The sequence below is a fragment of the Parasteatoda tepidariorum genome, chromosome 5, assembly GCF_043381705.1.
Source record: "Parasteatoda tepidariorum isolate YZ-2023 chromosome 5, CAS_Ptep_4.0, whole genome shotgun sequence".
Classification (NCBI taxonomy): domain Eukaryota; kingdom Metazoa; phylum Arthropoda; class Arachnida; order Araneae; family Theridiidae; genus Parasteatoda; species Parasteatoda tepidariorum.
Window position 1 is genome coordinate 72,292,760 of NC_092208.1, and position 18,857 is coordinate 72,311,616.

Below are 18,857 nucleotides of genomic sequence, written 5' to 3' on the forward strand. Positions count from 1 at the left end.
TGCCCGGTATACCCTACACTGATGTTTTTTAAGGTTAAGTGCCACTGCCCGGCATACATTTGCCCGGTATATCCTACACTGATGTTTTTTTAAGGTCAAGTGCCACTGCCCGGTATATCCCACACTGATGTTTTTTTAAGCTCAAGTGGCACTGCCCGGTATACATTTGCCCGGTATATCCTACACTGATGTTTTTTTAAGGTCAAGTGCCACTGCCCGGTATATCCCACACTGATGTTTTTTTAAGGTCAAGTGCCACTGCCATCCACAGCCATCCTCGGCCAATTCGCGATCTGGCAGGCCAGTTCCCGAAATCAAGAACAATTTCGGTCTTTGGCCAGTTAATTTACAGCGTTCTTGGCCAATTCGGAACAAATTACGGAGAAATGATATTAGGAAGGAGCTACAAAAAGGAGTAACAGAGGTCAACTCCGAGAAATCCAATCAGCGCGCTCAAAATCTCTCTTTAGTTTCTGTAGATGTAAAGGTAGTTTACATGCTTTCGGTATAGGAATTTTTTGACCATTTTTCAGAATGTTATTACAGCAAAATACGAAATTTTTTATGAAATCGGAAAGAATAGTTCCAAGAGATATAGAAGTTTAAATATCTGACTTTTAAAATATTCTATTTCTCCAAAACTATTTGATCGATTTCGTTCAAATTTTGTATTTTTCCTTATAAAATTAACTTTTTTAAAATGACGTAAAAATTTAAGTTCCTTACAGATAAAATTTTTTCGAATTAAGCAAAATAAAAAGTAATTTTTTGTGTAATTTTCTTTGGATGAGCGAATTTATATAAATATATGCAAGAATTTTTCGATTCGCTTAAAAATTTCTCGAGATACGACGAAATACACGAAAAATATAATTAACATTAAGAGGTTCAAATTTTGGACTGCTGTCCTGACAAAAACAATCGGGCCCATATTATCCAGATAGTGGCAACCCCTTATATTTTGAGGGTAAGGAACCCGAATCCGACGTAAAAAAAGGTACGTCTATTTAGCGAAATGAGGTGTCTGCAATAATTATTCAGCATATTTGAAATCATCCTTTCAAACCGTTAAGTCAAAAGTTATTCGGATTGTTTCATTTTTTTTTCAAACTGTATGGGTCACCTTCTTTTAAATAACACTATTTTTAGCAGTTTTTAGTATTTTGGGGAGGATTTTCGCGACTTATTTTCTTTCATAGGTTTTTCAAATTATGTACGTAGTCACGTATTTTTTTAAGACCTCAGTAATTAATTAATTGTTTAATCAGTGATGGTAATTCCGTGAGTTAAGGGAGGATAGTTACCAAAATAGACTGGTAATAGTATGAAGTTTTAATTGAATAAATAAAATTAAAAAAATTTCTGATGGAAAATTACAAATTTTTTAAAATTTTTTATTATTTATTTTTAATTTAAAGTCGAAAAATTTAAGTTGTATACAAAATTTAATTCACTTTTTAGGTAATAAATCGTATAATAAATAATTAGCAATTTTAAGTATAAAAAACTGACAATATATATTTTTGGAAATGGTAATAAATTGCTTGAAACGTCCTTACGAGTTTCTCTTTATTCGAACACATATAAGGCAAAAGGCATGAAGTTACATTTCCCTCTTCGCACAGTGGCAATCCAGATTCACCATTGAGATCACATTGTGCAATCACTGTATTTCTAATAAAGTTAATAGCCTGAAATACAATTTAAAAGTCATTAAATAGTTATAAAAAATGTTATATGCCATCATTAGCAATCATAAAGTATCAGTGAATGGCTTAAGTAAAGAGTGTTCCTTAAAAACCACCCTTAATATGCGTTTTTATAATCAACAAAAATAAAAACATGAAAATACAATACACTATAAAAAAAAAACTCAGTAAATCTATAACCAGTATTTGGTGCAAAGCTTCTCATTATCCCAAAGTTTAACGGACTAAAAGATCATTTTTTTTAATTGCCCCATAAATTGTAAAGTATGATCGAGAAATACTTCTGAAATATAATTTAAAAATTCACTGAATAGCTATGAAAAATTTCATATACCATCAATAGCAATCATAAAGTATCAGTGAATTTCTTGAGTATAGGGTGTTCCATAAAAACCACTCTTATTATGCGTCTTCTGAATCAACAAAAATGAAAGTACTATACACTATACTAAGTACTATCTAGAAACCAGCATTCGGTGCAAAGTGTCTGATTGTCCCAAAGTTTAACTAAAGGAAGGATCATTTTATTTTAGTTGCACCATAAATTTTGAAATATGATCGAGAAATACTTCTATAGTGCAACTAACTGCCTCGAAATTCGATAAAAGGCACAAAACTTTGACGGTGACTGTAAACTGAACGATATTTGCTTTCGACGCCATTTTTTCTTTACAACTCTTTTTCGGTGTATCGGGACGACTAAGGCATGTTGTTTCAAGTATTAACTTACACCCTTGTGCAAATTAATTGAAACAAACTTTTTTTTTCGTGTTTTTTAAAGAAGATGTTTTGGGGTTGTTTCGGTTACAATGGGGTTGAACTTTTGCAGCCTATTGACGGTATGATGCGTTCTGAGCAGTACATTACTATTCTGGGTAAAAAAGTTNTAAAGGAAGGATCATTTTATTCTGGTTGCACCATAAATTTTGAAATATGATCGAGAAATACTTCTATAGTGCAAGTAACTGCCCTGAAATTTGATAAAAGGCACAAAACTTTGACGGTGACTGTAAACTGAACGATATTTGCTTACGACGCCATTTTTTCTTTACAACTCTCTCTCGGTGTATCGGGACGGCTAATGCATGTTGTTTTAAGTATTAACTTAGGTTAAGATAAGTAAATGCATGCATTTGTATTAATTATTTTATACGTTGAATTTTCCATTTTTTTTATGTTGCCTTTTTAAATTTGGTCGGTGGTATAAAATAGTTAGAGATATGTCCTAAAATAACCTACTTACGGTAAATAATTTTTTTACGGTAAACAGCAACCTGCATTTGAGCCATTTGGAAATACCTAATAATGGTGCAATCTTCCTCTGCTTTGGTAAAAGAAAGAATGAAAAGGTGTTTTGTTCCTTCAAAATTCCTACTTTTGATGCAACCTTCTAGTGATATTTGGAGCTAGTGAAAAGACCAAAATATGGTAAAATTGAGCTCCATTTTATGTACCTAGCAATTGAGAACCAATGCTTGTGCAACGTGGCACGATATTTTTGGAATTTTTAACAGTTTAGGACATGAAAATATAAATCGCAACATGAAAGCAGAAATTGCCAATCAATATTTAACACTATGGAAATCTGACAAATTAGAATATATGTAGGCGAATACAATAAACATCAAGGCAGGTTTTATAGGGGGTTGAAACTTGAAGATGTTTTTAATAATCAGTTTTCAACTTTTCTCTGATTGTTGATTCTGTCTTGTTGATTTTTACTCTCGACTACCTGTATCGTGATTTTGCCAGATTTCGAAAGTGCTTTTTTTTCTCGGTTAAATAAATTCGGAAAATATTAACCACTAATGTGTTTCCTTTTTGGTTTTCATTTCTTATAGGAATTTTAAAAATACAGGGTAGAAAAAAAATACCTTGCATATAGTATGCTCATGTTATGCAAGGTGTCAAAAAATATGAAAACTGTCAAATATTTCGAGAAAAATGCATTGGACCAGAACTCCATGAATAAGAGTGTAAAATATTTTAAGAATGCATTCAGTGATACCAAAATCAAATAAAGCAAATTTTTCTGGAGAATCTAAATCTGCAATCAAAAATAAGTAGGAATTCCAATTCTAAATTTTAAAGTTGTCACCCAACCCGCTCTGTAATGGGTGAGTCTTTTGGCTTCAAGAAACCTTTAAAATGCATTTTTACAAAATATTTCATACTTGCATTTTTAAATATTTAATCCTATATATATATATTTCTATGCTATAATATTTACAAATATTATTTTAGATATATTATTTGCAGACTTCTTTGACGACAAGTATTAATGATTTTATTTATGATTACTATTGACTGAATTATGAACAATACAATCAAAAATGAAAGAAGAGAGATGAGATCCACCATGGAAGATTTTGATTATGCAGATGACGTAATCCTGATTTCATCTAGATTTATCTGTCTTGAAAAGAAGACCGAAAAATTTAATAAATATTGAAAAATCTAACCTGTATACAAATTAACAAGAATAAAACGAGAACCATGAGAAGGGATGCAAAATTTTATAATAAGATAAAAAATAAATTCGAAGGAAGAGATAAAGAATTTATTCTATCACACATCTTACAGCAATAGTAAAAAAAAGACAACAGCGTAATGATAAAAGCTAGAACCTGTTTCAGAAGCCTTTAAAAATTTTGGCGAACTTCAAATATGAAAATGTAAGATTCGCAGAGCAGTAAAGTCCAACATTCATATAAAAAAGGTGGCAATAGATTTGATACATAAATAGAAAGCTTCTCTTTATAGTATTTGTCGCTGTTTATTATTGTTTATAAAAATACCTTTCAAAAATACTGGCTTCTTAATTTTACTCACTTCTTAATTTTATTTTATTTTTAAACTAAATTCCTTGTCTTTCAAACCTTGCCTTATGAAATCAACAAAAAAAAAATTATTTGAAGCTTTTGTTCATTCCTTGCTTTCATATGGTGCTGAATGTTGAAACCTTCAAAAAACTGAACTAGACAGATTGAAAGCATTTCAGAACAAATGCGTAAGCATTGTTTTAAAAATCTTCTGGCCTAACATCGTTTCAAATAAAAATTAATTTAAAAAGGAAAAATTATCATTTAATAAGGGAATTTTGAAAGTAAGATGGAGATGAACAGGACATACCCTTTGTTTAAAACAGGGTCACACCTTACTTGGGCACCTGATGGAAAACATAAACAATGAAGGTAAAGATTTACTTAACAAAGATACCCTATCAACAAATTAATCTTGGCTCCATTTGGGCCCAAAATAGGCTCAATATGGGTCCTTTAAGAATATGTCCAATAATAGGATGAAATAGATTTCTTAATATTGATCATCCTATAATGGTCTATATTGGCTGAATAATGAATATTAAATAGCAGGTGAAGCTGACAATTCACTACAGGACCGATATTGGTTATAAAGTGGATGTAGAATATCGGATGAATGGGTTAATTCTATTTAAGGTTAATATCCGAAAAATAACGGCCCTCTGAACCCTTATTGAGTCAAGATTCGTGCATAATGGACCAATAAGGGCCCTTTTTTTTATTTTTGCTATTGGAATAAATGCGCCAAAATTTGTGCAAAGCAAAACTAAATGGATGCGATGAGACAACAGAACCTGCTTTGGACAGGAATACCTAGAAAAAAAAGAGACTTGAGGCCTTTTGTGCCAACTGACGCGAAGGCGATATATAGGTAGGTATTCATCATAATACAGAAACTTGTGGTGCAAAATTTCATCATGAATTACTATTGCTAAATTGTAATAAAATGGTAAGATATATTTGGCACTCCTCCAAAAATTCTGAACTCTTTTTGAATGCTAATGATGTTTGTTTTTCAGCACATCAAATTTATGATCGCGGTTCTCTAGCAGGAAAGCAGCTTGAGCCCTTATTGAGCCAATATTCACGAATCTTAGCTCAATAAAGGTTCAGAGGGCCGTTATTATCCGATATTGGCCCCATATATTATTGTCCGACTCACCCGAATATTTTACAGCCAATTTACAACCAATATCAGCCCTATATAAAATTGTCAGATTCATCCGATATTTTTTATTCATTATTCAGCCAATATAGGCAATATATCCGACCAATATTATAAAAATTTAGACAACTCAATATTGATCCCTCGGTGCATGTTCATATAGGATCCATATTGAACCAATTATGAGTCCAACAGGGGACAAGGTGAAATTGTCGCTAGGGTTCATCAACCATTTTTTTCTTCCATCTTAATTTTGCAAGATGCCAAACAATACTTATAACTACAACAGTATTATAAACAGCAGATCAAGAGAAATTCAAAAACTTGTGACGTATGTGCTCATTCAACACGTCGCATTTGCAAACCATATTGTCGCATCAAACCAATACCTCCCAGAAGAGAGAAGACCTCAGCACTAGTTACCATTAGCAAGAAATTTGATCCTTTAGTAACCCAAACGTAATGACTATTATTACCGAGTCTATTACAATACGTCTATTATTGCCAAGACCACTATATTGGAACAATATTTTACAGATTGCTGATTATATTTTACAGATTAAACATTTTCCCCAACACCATTTACCACCATTTACGAACAACATTCAACAAGGAATTCAAATCCGGCCAAAAAAAAGGTATGTTTATTCAGAGAAAATACGTTTTTGTGTCTGATTTCACTACTTTAAGTATCATATGCACTAATAATTTATCATACTTGAGGTCAACCCCGTGAGCCATTAAGCTTGAGTGCTAGTACTCGAATTTTTACGCATTTGCGTCAGATTTGTATCGTAGAGGTCAAATCTGCATCTTTGATTTTTTACATCTTTGACAATTGATTTTTTCTTTCTTTGATAATTTTAATTGTTTGTTATCTAGCTTAAACAAACAGCTATACTTTTATGGGTCTCTATGTTAAGATATATAAACTAAATGATACTGAAAAAAATGAGAAAAAAAATAGAAATAATTACTTTTATATGTTTTGCAATTATAATAGATTTTTAATAAACAATGTTTCTTTTTTTTGAAAAAAAAACGTATTAAATTTCAAACGGAACTGTTTTTTTACTTACATTTTGAGGCATTTTATCCCAACATATTTTTTCTTCTTCAAGTACTTCTGTAAATATATAATAAAAGTATCTATTAACATTTATACATTTTTAATGCATTTATAATTCTTCAAAATGTAACAATACTAAATTTCTAAACGAAACTGGCAGCATTTTACACCTAAGCATTATAAGCATTATAAGCATTTTACACCTAAAATTATTATATACTTCTAAATCTAAATTTATACCTGTAGGCATGGTTTCTAAAATTATTATATATTTATGTAAGGAATTTAAAATTGTTAATTNGAAACTGGCAGCTTTCTATAAGCATTTTACACCTAAAATTATTATATACTTCTAAATCTAAATTTATACCTGTAGGCATGGTTTCTAAAATTATTATATATTTATGTAAGGAATTAAAAATTGTTAATTATTTATCTACCGTATTTAAAATTGCTATATTTTTATATATGGCTGCTAAATTTATACCAAAATATATGATATCTAAAATTATTTTACGCAGTAATTTAAAAAATTCTGCATCATTTCATGTTTAGTTATTTCTTAGGAAAGGGAAAAAAAATTTCATACTGGCAAAATTCAACACAAAAATATCTTCTTATAAACTTGATTTATACAATGAAAGAAATATTATTGACATCAAGAAAGATTTGAAATCCAGAAAAAAATTTAGAAAATAGCTGCGTACATTAAAAACTAAATAAAGTTGCAGCGTTAATTAAAACCAAACAAAATTGCTGAGTTATTTAGAAACATAAAAACTAGCTGTGTTAGTTAAAAAATAAACACATTTTGCAATTTAGAAATTTTTTTTCTTCAAGTTTATGACTGCAAAATTATGAAAGATAATAAGGATATTTTTAAAATATAACTAAAATTATCAAAAAATGTCTGTTTTTTAATTTTTATAAGGGAAATTATAAATTTGTGAAGGAGTTAAGAAGACGTGTTTGAAGACATTAAGACATGCTAAGAAAACCCTCACGCACCCTACCAAAGATCATTTTATTTTTTCTGTGTTGTCTCATAGTTATAAAAATAGAAGTAAGCAAACAATTTTATTATTTTATTAAAATTTGCTTTCTCCAATCTTTTCTCAGTCTGACCTGATACCTGTTTTTTGAGCCTGTAATCTGTTCAAACGGTGTTTTAAACTAAGTATGAAGGGGGAAAAAAAGTCTCAAATCTATTCGCAGTCTGTTGTTTTTGTTATTGAAGTATACCTGTTTAGGCAAATGGGGTACGATTGTTCTTGTTTTCCAGTGGCGCCATCTGTGGGCAGGAATTCCACTTCTGTCACACAATACGTCGCACCCATTTATAGGGCGGAACCATTTATACATCCATTCATTCCACAGATCGTAATTTTAACCTGAATCAGAGAACGATCGATCTCCAATCCAGAACCCCCAGAGGTATTGATTTGTTATGGGAACATGGAGGACTTTTGCGACTCTACAGATTTAACGCGCATCAGTCACTTTACTACACGGGGAGTCTTCGGCCGGCGGGGTTCGAACCCACGAACTCTCGGACATGGAACCAGCGCCCTACCGACCAGGCTATTCCGGCACCTTTCGCAGTCTGTACTGATGCCAATTTGTTTGAGCCAGGATGCAGAAAATCAATTTTTAACAAGTATCAAAAAAAATTAGGCGTCGTCAAATGGCTTAAAGGTCATGCAGGCATCAAAGTTAAGCATCGAAACATTTTAACATTGAAAGAAAAGGCATGAGAGATTGATTAAATGACCTGGTGACGATAAAATAACCCTGTTGTCGAATAGTCCTGTCAACGAATTGACCTAGTCGAATGAAAACGACCTGTAATGATTACTCCTATAATCAGGTTTGAGAAAATATGTGTCCTGTCAACATATGTAATTAAAATAACGAAGTGAATATTTCAAAACATTATAAGCAATTCACATTTTGCTCTATTATATTCGATACATAGTACTTTTTAATAAATTAAGAATTATCGCTATTGTGAGACCACCTAAGAATTAAGAAGAATGTAAAAACATGTTGTTTTTAGTTTGTGCATAGATGTTTTTATTGTTGTTAATTTTAATTAAAGACATTCAATTATATTAAAGACAACATCAGACCAATACAAAACGTTATTTGCTTGTTTTTATTTTATAACCGTCGTTGAACAATCGACCCAAAATTTGAATTTACGGATACCAATGTTCAATTCCGTAGCTTTGTAATTTTGAACCCAATCCAGAAGACGAAGGAACTCCTGGATCAGTACCCCCAGAGATTTTGATTTGTTATGGGAACTTGGAGGACGACTTTGTGACTCCGAGAGACTTAGCGTGCTCCAGTCACCATTTAATACAAGGGGAGTCTTCGGCTGGCTGTATTCGAACTCCCGTTCTCTCGAACACGAGCCCGACACCCTACCGACCAGGCTATCCCAGCCCTTATTTGTGTGCTTTTCTTTTCTGCGGAATTTTAGCCGTTTTGCAGGATAAAGCGCTTGCCTCCCAATGAGTTATCCCAGATTTAAATCAAGGCAATGGCTGCTTGATACGAATTCTGATTCCATCTCGCTCTGACCGCAATTTTGACGTAAAATATCCTTGATGGTAGATCGATTCTGTTTTAGAATTTCCTTGCCATCAGTCTTAGTAAGGGGAAATTTTTGTGTTTTTCCTCGTCACGTAACGCAAATGCAATTTAGTTTCATCAAACAATTCCTCCAATAAGGCTAACAGACTTCCTCTGGGCTGTTAACTGCTCTCCTGTTCATATGTAAGTGCTCATCGGATATGCTTGCTTCTTCTTTACATCTGTATTTTTCACAATTTTGAATGAACGACTCATTTCTACATCTGTTAATTTTCTCACTTTGACGAATGTTTGAATCATCTTTACATCTGTCACTTCATTTTGCTTTGAGATTATCTTGTCAACGAGATTTTTTCCACTATGATAACACACAGTGTTAGTTCACTGCTTTTCATCTATATCGATATCATAAACGCTTTGTGGAATGAGATGTATGGACCGGCATAGCCAGGTTGATAGGACACTGGGCAAATGTCCAACGGGGCGTGAGTTCGATGCCTACCAGCAGAAGACTCCCTGTGTAGTAAATGGTGACTGGTGCACAATAAATCTGTCGGGTCACAAAGCCCTTCACGTTTTCATAACAAATCATACCTCTGGGTTACTGAATTGGAGATGGATCGTTTTCTGGTTCTGGTCAAAATTACGATCTGCGGATGAATGAATAAATGTATGAAGGGGTCTGTCCTAAAAACGGGCTGTCATGTGTGAGTGGCTGAAATCGTATTCTTGACCATAGAGGGTGCCACTGAAAAACAAGAAACGCACCTTCTGTCTTCAATTCGCTTGGTATCCCCAAGAAGGCTCTCTGGTATTGGCAAATGGCAGTAGAAGCAGCAACAAAAACAGCCTGTCTATTCATATGTAAATATTTAATTTCAACGGATCAAACTGTTAAATTTTTCTTAAAATTCGTGCATATTCAGCTCCAACATATTTGGAATTCTGTTATTTTCTGGTTTTTTATGTATTTAAACTAAATCCCTGGGTGTCTCTTGAAAGGGCGGGTGGGCAAGCAAATATTATTGGCTGTTTAACTCCGGTTATGAAATAAAAATTTTTATCAAATGTCATTGAAAAAGGTCATTAAAGTTTTTAAAATAGCTTTCGACACATAATCCATAACACATGAACTAAGCTTGAATTTAGTTTATATAATATAACGTGGCATGTGACAAAGTTAGCAAACTTCTTTTTTTAACATAGAGAGGGCAAGTATTGTAATAGTGAATAGTGAGTCCACCTCAGGATTATGCAGGATGCAAAAACTTACTGATTTTAGTTTGTGCTTAATTAGGTAAACAGGTTGTGCGTAATTAGGCAAAATTACGACATTTTGATACTCTCTAGTTGAAGCACTTTTAACAGAGGTCGCTTTCTAAAACATGTAACCATTTTTTTCTCAAAAATTGAAAATGTAAACGATTATAAAAGCTGTTAGCATTAATTATGTAAGACTTTTGAAGTATTTCTGAAAATATGTTAAGCATTGCAGTGTTTGTTCATTTCTAAAATTTAGAAATAAGCGTAAGATGGTAGCAATTTTCAGAACATTATAAAATATTCTCGTAATAGTTCCATGTTTATTTAAAAATAATGATAAAGTAAGTAGGTGGTGTGTTTCGAAATAAAAAACTGTGATTGGATGACCATAAGCATCAAAAAACGTTTAAATCGCCATTTGTTACATTTCGTCACCTTGTGACCGGTGGCGAACATTAATTTTGCCCCATATTCCTTTTGTAATCTAGATAAGAGAAAGCGACACTTCTACTGCTGCTACATCACTTATACCCACTTTTCTTTTATGCTACTCATATAATTAAGGGTGATTTTTACAGAACTCTTTTTATGACGTAAAACAAACAATATATATATGATACCGCGGACTGAGAAAGGAGCAACGCGTTACCACGCGTTAGTTCGTTCACCAGGAGTTGGCACTTGGTTCCACCTTCATTCAGCGCCGAGTTCATTTCAGCGTGGGAGTAAGAGGGGAAACATCTCCGCGCTTAAAACTGAGACAACCCTTAATGCGCACCAAAGAGCAAACAGTGAATTCTTTTTCAATCACTTACTTCGCTTTATCATCTGCTATTATAGCTTTCGTTACTCTAACTAATTAAACATATTTTAAATTTAAATATTGCTGTTTTCCTTACAGAATGTCTCAAAAAGGACAAACTATTCACTCAAAACATAGAAATGTCCTCAAATTTATGAAATACCTAATGTTAAAAAAAATGCACATATAGATGGCAAAGTAAATATATTTGTCATGCGATCGCTAAATATCAATCTTGTTCAGGATTGTTCACATCTTTCTCACGAAAATAGCGAAATAGTATAGTCGGATACCACGTGATGAAAGCGGAGCCAAGTGCCAACTCTTGGTGAATGAACTAGTACATATGGAAGCTCGGTTCTGAAGGAATTAAATCTATCTTTCTCTTACCAGTTCTTCTCACTCCAGCATAATCCCTGTATCTCTACGTTTTGTTCTAATCATGTACGAGGAATAATAAATATTTTATGTTTTTATTAAAAATTGTGCTATTTTTATAAATTTCTATACTATTTTACTTTATTAAGTTAACTTCGTCAAATAAATTTTACACTGATAACATATATCTCAGTTAATGTAAAACTATTCACAAATTAATTCAAATTAAGTTTAAATATTCTCAAATTAAAAATTTTAAGGAAAGTGAATGTTTGATTTTTTCATGTTTACAGCTTAAATAGGCAAAAAGATCTCAATGATCGAAGTAGAAATGCCGTGTAGACGAAACGAATCAATTGATGAAATGATCCTGCCGCCGTAAATATGGTTCGTCAACGAAATGACCAGATTTACGTAAATACCCTGTCGACGAACGAAGAGATCATGCTTAAGAAATTAACCTTTCGACGAAATGGCATGTTGAATGAGCAGCTTGTCGTATAAATGACCATGTTGTAGAAACAACCCTGGCGACGAATTTACGCCATCGATAAAATAAACTGGCGAATGAACTCGAACAGTAATGTTTCCTTCTATAATCAGGTTTGCGATAAACTGTGTCCTATCAGCACATGCAATTAAAATAATGAATCGAATATTTCAAAACATTATTAAAAATTTCACTTTTTACACTATTAGGTACCTAATAATCTCTTTGGCATAAAAAAAAAATTCACAGAATTTTATTGCAGCCGAAAATTAAACAGAGATTTAGAAAACAAGTCTGTAGATGAAGTTGCAATGGTAACTGAGCAAAATGATTAGATTTGAATTTTATCTCAATAAAATCGGGAATTAAATTTATGTTATTATAATGAGGATTTTTGGGATCTTTTAATTAAATAGCTTTTTATTTCTAGGTAAAAATCTCTCTAAAACAATTTTTTTCAACATTTTTTTATTAATGATTATTTATTTAATTTTCATAGAATTATCGTCAAAGAAAAAAAATGAATTCGTAGCAACCAAGGCGATTGGTGAGCGAAAGTAAGCTGTGCACAGGAAAACTGACAATTTAATAAGAATCTTCTTACAAACCTACAAGAAAAATTTTTACAAGAAATAACTAGTAAAGAAAAAAATCTTACCACAGTCACAATATTGTAGCATTACGCAATCTAAGAAAGGTCCCATAGCTGATCCTATAGCTTGATCAAATGCACTTTTCAAAAAACTCAAATCAAGCGCGTTGACGCATGCAACAGTAACAAGGATAGGAATTAATTTGCAAATGGTAAACATTTTCGTTCTCCTACGTCGATATAATATTGTTTTTCAAAAAAGTTTCTGCAGACTTAACGTAGGGGAATATCATTTAAATAAGAACACTTTTTCCTCTTAATTGTTCGTGAATACAAATGCAACTGAATAAACATAAAACTGAATTTTAAATCGAATGTACTTAAAAATGAATTAATTATCATTGTAGATAATAGCTTTTTAACCGTTTTCTGTTTACCTACGATTATTTCCTTTTGTTTTATTAGCAAGCTACAGCGTCTAAGCCTTTTTTTTCCTACAGATCTTGTTATTATGGGTAACAAAGCAAATTTGAGTACTTGATTTAAAATGTCGTATTTTGATCTTCCATTTTTACTTTATTCACTGTTAAACTTGCAGTGCTCATAGTTTTAGTATAAATAGAATTTCAATACTTGTTAACTGAAACAAATTTGGAAAGTAATGTCATTTATTTTTCTTCTGAGTCCCCACAGCCTGTCGCTAGCCCAGTCCATCCTATGTAGTTTCTGCAATCTGGTTTCACCTAGGGCATGGCTCGCCCAGTTTCCCTTTATACCCATTTACACGAAGCCTGACATCAAGCCCGTGACGTCACAAGATTTCGTGATGTCTTCCGATGCTCCTCCCTTGCTTTCATGTATGCTTAGCCAAGCTATGATAACTTCGAATCAAGCAGAAATTCAGGCTCATGATGATTGAGTCTCGTCGTTATTATTTCACAATCCGCCATTCATAGCATCAGGAATGGTGTTTATTGAACGAACCTTTCTTAAAACTGGCGACAACAAAAAACTGCTTTCAGACTTCTTTTTTTTTTTAGAACTCGAGTAAATAGGTTGTCATGGATGATCATCAAGTTTCTTTCAGCACATTTGAAAAACCTAAGTGATGGCCTTTTCTGTTTTCTAGATCCTATGAGATCTACTAAAATTACAGAAGAATTATGCGCTTGAAATTTTCTTTTATAGCTTAGCAAAAGAAGCAACTACTGCCGAAGGTTTAATAATAAAAACTTCAGGTTGATAAATGAAGATCTCTACGAGTGAAAAAATTTAATGATATTCATTATTCTTCATATATATGAAATCTTTATAGATATTATATTCTTTATATAGTGAGGTTCAAAATTAATAAACTTGGTTGACCGTATAACACCTCACGTTTGGGAATAGCATAAAAATCTATACCTAAGGTTGAAAAATAATTACCTGAGGTCGAGCATAATACACTTCACGTTAGTAAAAAATTACCTTTCCAAGTGTTAGAAGATACACTTGAGGTTGATTTATAATAGCCTGAAGTGTGAAATGACACACCACAGGTTGATAAATAAATACCTCTACAGGCATAAAATTAGATATTTGAGGTTGAAAAATAATTACCTGAGGTAGAACAAAATACACCTGAGATATGTTTACAATTACCTGAAGTGCAAAACGACACAGTATAGGTTGAAAAATATCTACAAGCATAAAATTAGATACCTGAAGTTGAAAAATAATTACCTGAGGTAAAACAAAATACACCTGAGGTTGATTTATAATAACCTGAAGTGTAAAACGACACAGCATAGGTTGAAAAATATATACCTCCACAAGCATAAAATTAGATACCAGAGGTTGAAAAATAATTACTTCAGGTCCAACATAATACAATTAATACACTTCATGTTAGTAAAAAATTACCTTTCCAACTGTCAAAAAATACACCTGAGGTAGAGTTATAATAACCTGAAATATTAAATGAAACACCTTAGGTTGTTGAATAAATACTTCCACAAGTGTAAAAAAAATATACTTCAAGTTGATAAGTAATAACCTAAGGTTGAAATTGAAACACCTTAAAGTAGTAAATATCTACCTCTCCACAGATGTAAAATTAAACACCTTTGGTTGATACATATATACCTCTGAAGGTATATTTAAGGTATATTTGAGGTTAATTTTGAGGTATTCATTTGCAACCTTTTCAACCTAACGACGTATTTAAATAACAACCTCCTTTATACCTTTAAAATATACCTCATTTGTACCTCGATTTCTTTCGTAAGGGATTCCCTATATTATCTTTTTCTTGTGTTATTTTTTCAATAATGATCGTGATATTATCGTATTTTATAATTATGTTTATCAAAAATTTTCACGATATTTTATTATTTTATAATTAATTTTTGCAATCACTATTATTACAATTTAGGAATTTTATATTATTGTAATTAATGGTTGCAATTTTGTCCTATTTTATCCACCTATGTGTGTAATATCGATAATTAGTTACCTGAGTTAACCAGAATCTCGCGTTGTTATTTCCAGTTGGCGAACTTGGCGTCACTGGCATAATTGCTAAGCGCCAAACATTTTTATGAAAAATCAAAACGTAATACAGTGAAAACCGTCAAGTTGACCACCTGTCTAAGTTGATCTCTCTTTTCAAGAACCGTATCTATCCTACATAAAAAGATGGGTGAAAACCCTTTAACCTGACAACCGGTCTATCTTGTATGTTGATGACTGAAAAAAGTTTACTTTATATTAAATGCTATTCTGATCCCTTCACAAGTTGACCAAGAAAAAAAAACTTTTTAAGAAAATTTTCTTTGCTAATTAAAATTTAACTGGAGGGGTGTAATAATATTTTAAATGCTATCTAAACTCTTTTGCCAGGTGTTTATGGGGGGAAACTATTAAGAGCTTTAGTAAAAAAGTACCGTAAACCGAGGCGAGTCTACCCATTTTTACACTTTGTCAACTTTCAAGTGGTCAAACTTTTGTAAATATTAAAGAAAAAAGGCTTTTAATAGGTGTTTCGGAATCGCTATTTATCCCTCTTTAAAGCTGTGAAATCGATTTTAGAAAATATTAACAGTTACGCTGTTACTGTATATTTTTATAGAACTGCTGACAAATCTCTCGTATGGGGCGAGTCTACCCATTCTACTAAAATGAATGTTAACATTGTAAATAATCAAATTTTACTATTAAATTGTTATTTTAGTTACTATATAGGATATTTATGAAGTAAAATTCATAACTTTATTATATATTCCATTTTTTTATTCATAAAATAACACAAATTGAGTATTTGATCGATTATCACATTTTGATCACAGTTTTGTTTTTATAATCATTAACATTATAAAATAACATTTTTTTCTGATTATTGTTGATAAAAATAAATTAAAATTAATATAAATTTACAATTAAATAATTAATAAATAATAATAATTAAAGATTATTAACAAAATCGAAATTCAAACATTGGGAATCATGAAAAATCCTTTTCCCATTCTTTTGGGAGGTAATAATAATTTATAAATAATAATTTATTTAACTTGCATTAAATAAAAAAAGTTAATTTTGTAATATAAAAATTGAAAAAATAGGTAAAATAAACATATTTTATATTTACATTTATATTTAACCTATAAATTTTCTTATTAATGATAAATTTATCAATGCAGAATTAAAATAATATACTCAAATTCATTTAAAATGACTTAATTTTAATATAAACAAAGTTCTAAATTATATTATTATGCTTTATTAAAACTAAATACGAATGGGTAGACTCGCCCCGCGAATTCTGGCTTTTTGTTTACAACAGCAAAACTTACATTCTTTTTGTTTTTTTTCATATAAAATTAATGTAATCTTAGTCTTAGATAAGTTTATCACTTAACCAAAGTGAAAATAGTAATAATAATAATATACATACAAAGCACCAACTAAAAGTTTGCTGATTTTCAATACAAATCTCTCAAAAGACGTTTGAATAGGTCGGTTAAAAAAACACCAAATAAATAAAAACGGATCAAACTACTACAGCGCCATCTTCCTTAGAGTCTGAACTAAGTTCTCCGTCAGTAAAAAAAATTTTATTTGCAATTTAAAATAGTGAAAATTAAATAAAACTAAAATGGGTAGACTCGACCCTGGATGGGTAGACTCGCCCCGGTTTACGGTAAGTTTTTAAATACAAGAAATAAATTTAAAATCTTGAAATGAATGTAATGTTAATTTTTCTAATTGCATATATGTTCCCGTGCATTGTCCTGATAAGTAATTTTCATGAAATTTGAAGTAATTTTCATGAAATTTGAAGTAATTTTCACGAAAAAATTTCAAAATTGTGCAATGCTGAGCTACTAAACTTGGCCAATTAGCCCTGGATACTTCCTAATCAAAATGCCATAACTAGCAGAAAAATCTTTTTTTTCCCTTCAGTTTTTGTGCTTGTTTGTTTTTTTGAATTTTATATTTGCTTTTTTCTCTTTGTTTTTTGTTGTTATATGCTACTTTTTTTAAACTGTCTTGTCTACAATCTTAACCTTTAACCGATAAATGCCTTTTTAGGGCCATAGGCGTAGGGTTAAATATTGGTGTGCATGTGCATTCCTGTGCATCAATATTTAAAAAAATTATTTGAAGAAGAAAAAAAAATAACTAACATGCATCACTAGCAAATCATGCATATTTGTTTTTCTTTTAACTTATAAGTTTAGTAGTTAATTTATGTAACAATTTGTAGTTCATTACATTTATTAATCTCATTTGTGATATGAGGAATATTTCCAAAATTACATTCTCAGTTTCAAAAAATTTTTTGTTTACATTTATATTTATTATGATTGGCAATAAAAATATATATATAATGCATGAACATGAATAATATTATGAGTGTAAGAATAACAAATCGTCCCCCTCTTTATGTCGACCACTAAACAATTGAATTAAGTGGTTAACTTATGCATCTTTCACTTTAATTTAATTTTATTTAACAAGCACTATTTTCAGAAACTCTTTAACACACTGTGCATGCTTTATCATTTCATGTAAGCCATAACACCATTTGTTGTCAAAAGTAAATTTTAAGAAAAACTTCACTCATAATTCAAAGCAAGCTGATAAATATTCAATGCTTATAACACACTGATTAGCATATCTTTTATGAAATATTTAAATGACTTTACCTAACATATAAAAGAAACATGATATTTAAAGAACATTGGAGTACTAATTCTACAGCATTAAATGCAACTTAAGTCACGAAATAATCATTTTTAAATATTTGTCTAAAAAACCAATAGGACTGCAATTGTTTGGCACAGAGCAAATAGGCTGCATGCAACTTCCTTTAATGCTATATCGTGCCCTCTAAAGTGAGATAGTATTTACCAATTCATAAAAGTTCTTTCACAATACAATTGTACATTTATATCTTGAATATTCGGAATAAAATAGTATTTGTGAATGCTCTTTACATTGTTTCAAAAAGGAGTGTTCGAGAACGATTAGATTCTATCAAATTTGAAAAGTGCCTTGATTCTATATTTCTGTATGTATGCTCTTAACGTTGCATTGTTTGGACTAAAAATTTCGATTTAATATGTCTTGACTTATAGGGGTATTATTGACTATCATTTTCTTAATCTTGATCAAGTTTCAAATGAGTTCATCATTGCAAAAAAATATAAAAATGTCTCATATTGTCCTACTTTTCACCAATCATACATATGCTCTAAACAAATCATTGTATGGAGTAAACAAATCCTCCTTAACACTTTTGATTACTTTTTTCTTGACAGATATAGGTATTTTTTTAAAAATTGACATTCACTTTGTAATCTGGAACAAGTTTCAAATGATTTCATCAAAGCAAAATATTATAAACGATTTGCAAATTGGCCTGTTTTATTTTAATATGTATGCTCCTAACGAAGACTTTTTTACTAAGAATTTCTTCTTAAAAT

The 18,857-nt window shown here is 31.1% G+C and overlaps 1 protein-coding gene across 2 annotated transcripts in view; it reads right to left on the reverse strand.

Moving 5' to 3' along the window:
* The window catches only part of LOC122272511 (uncharacterized), a 93,017-nt gene that overhangs the window by 11,444 nt on the left and 62,716 nt on the right, over nt 1-18,857 (reverse strand). The window contains exons 1-3 of one of the 2 annotated variants that reach the window (XM_043056296.2): nt 12,955-13,155; nt 6,776-6,822; nt 1,560-1,691 (exon numbers count right to left, since the gene is read on the reverse strand). In XM_043056296.2, coding sequence (XP_042912230.1) covers nt 1,560-1,691; nt 6,776-6,822; nt 12,955-13,108 — 333 coding nt within the window. In that variant the 5' untranslated portion in view covers nt 13,109-13,155. Of the gene's footprint in view, nt 1-1,559; nt 1,692-6,775; nt 6,823-12,954; nt 13,156-14,793; nt 14,839-18,857 lie in introns of those variants that run through there. The other variant, XM_071180594.1, reaches the window with a different exon arrangement.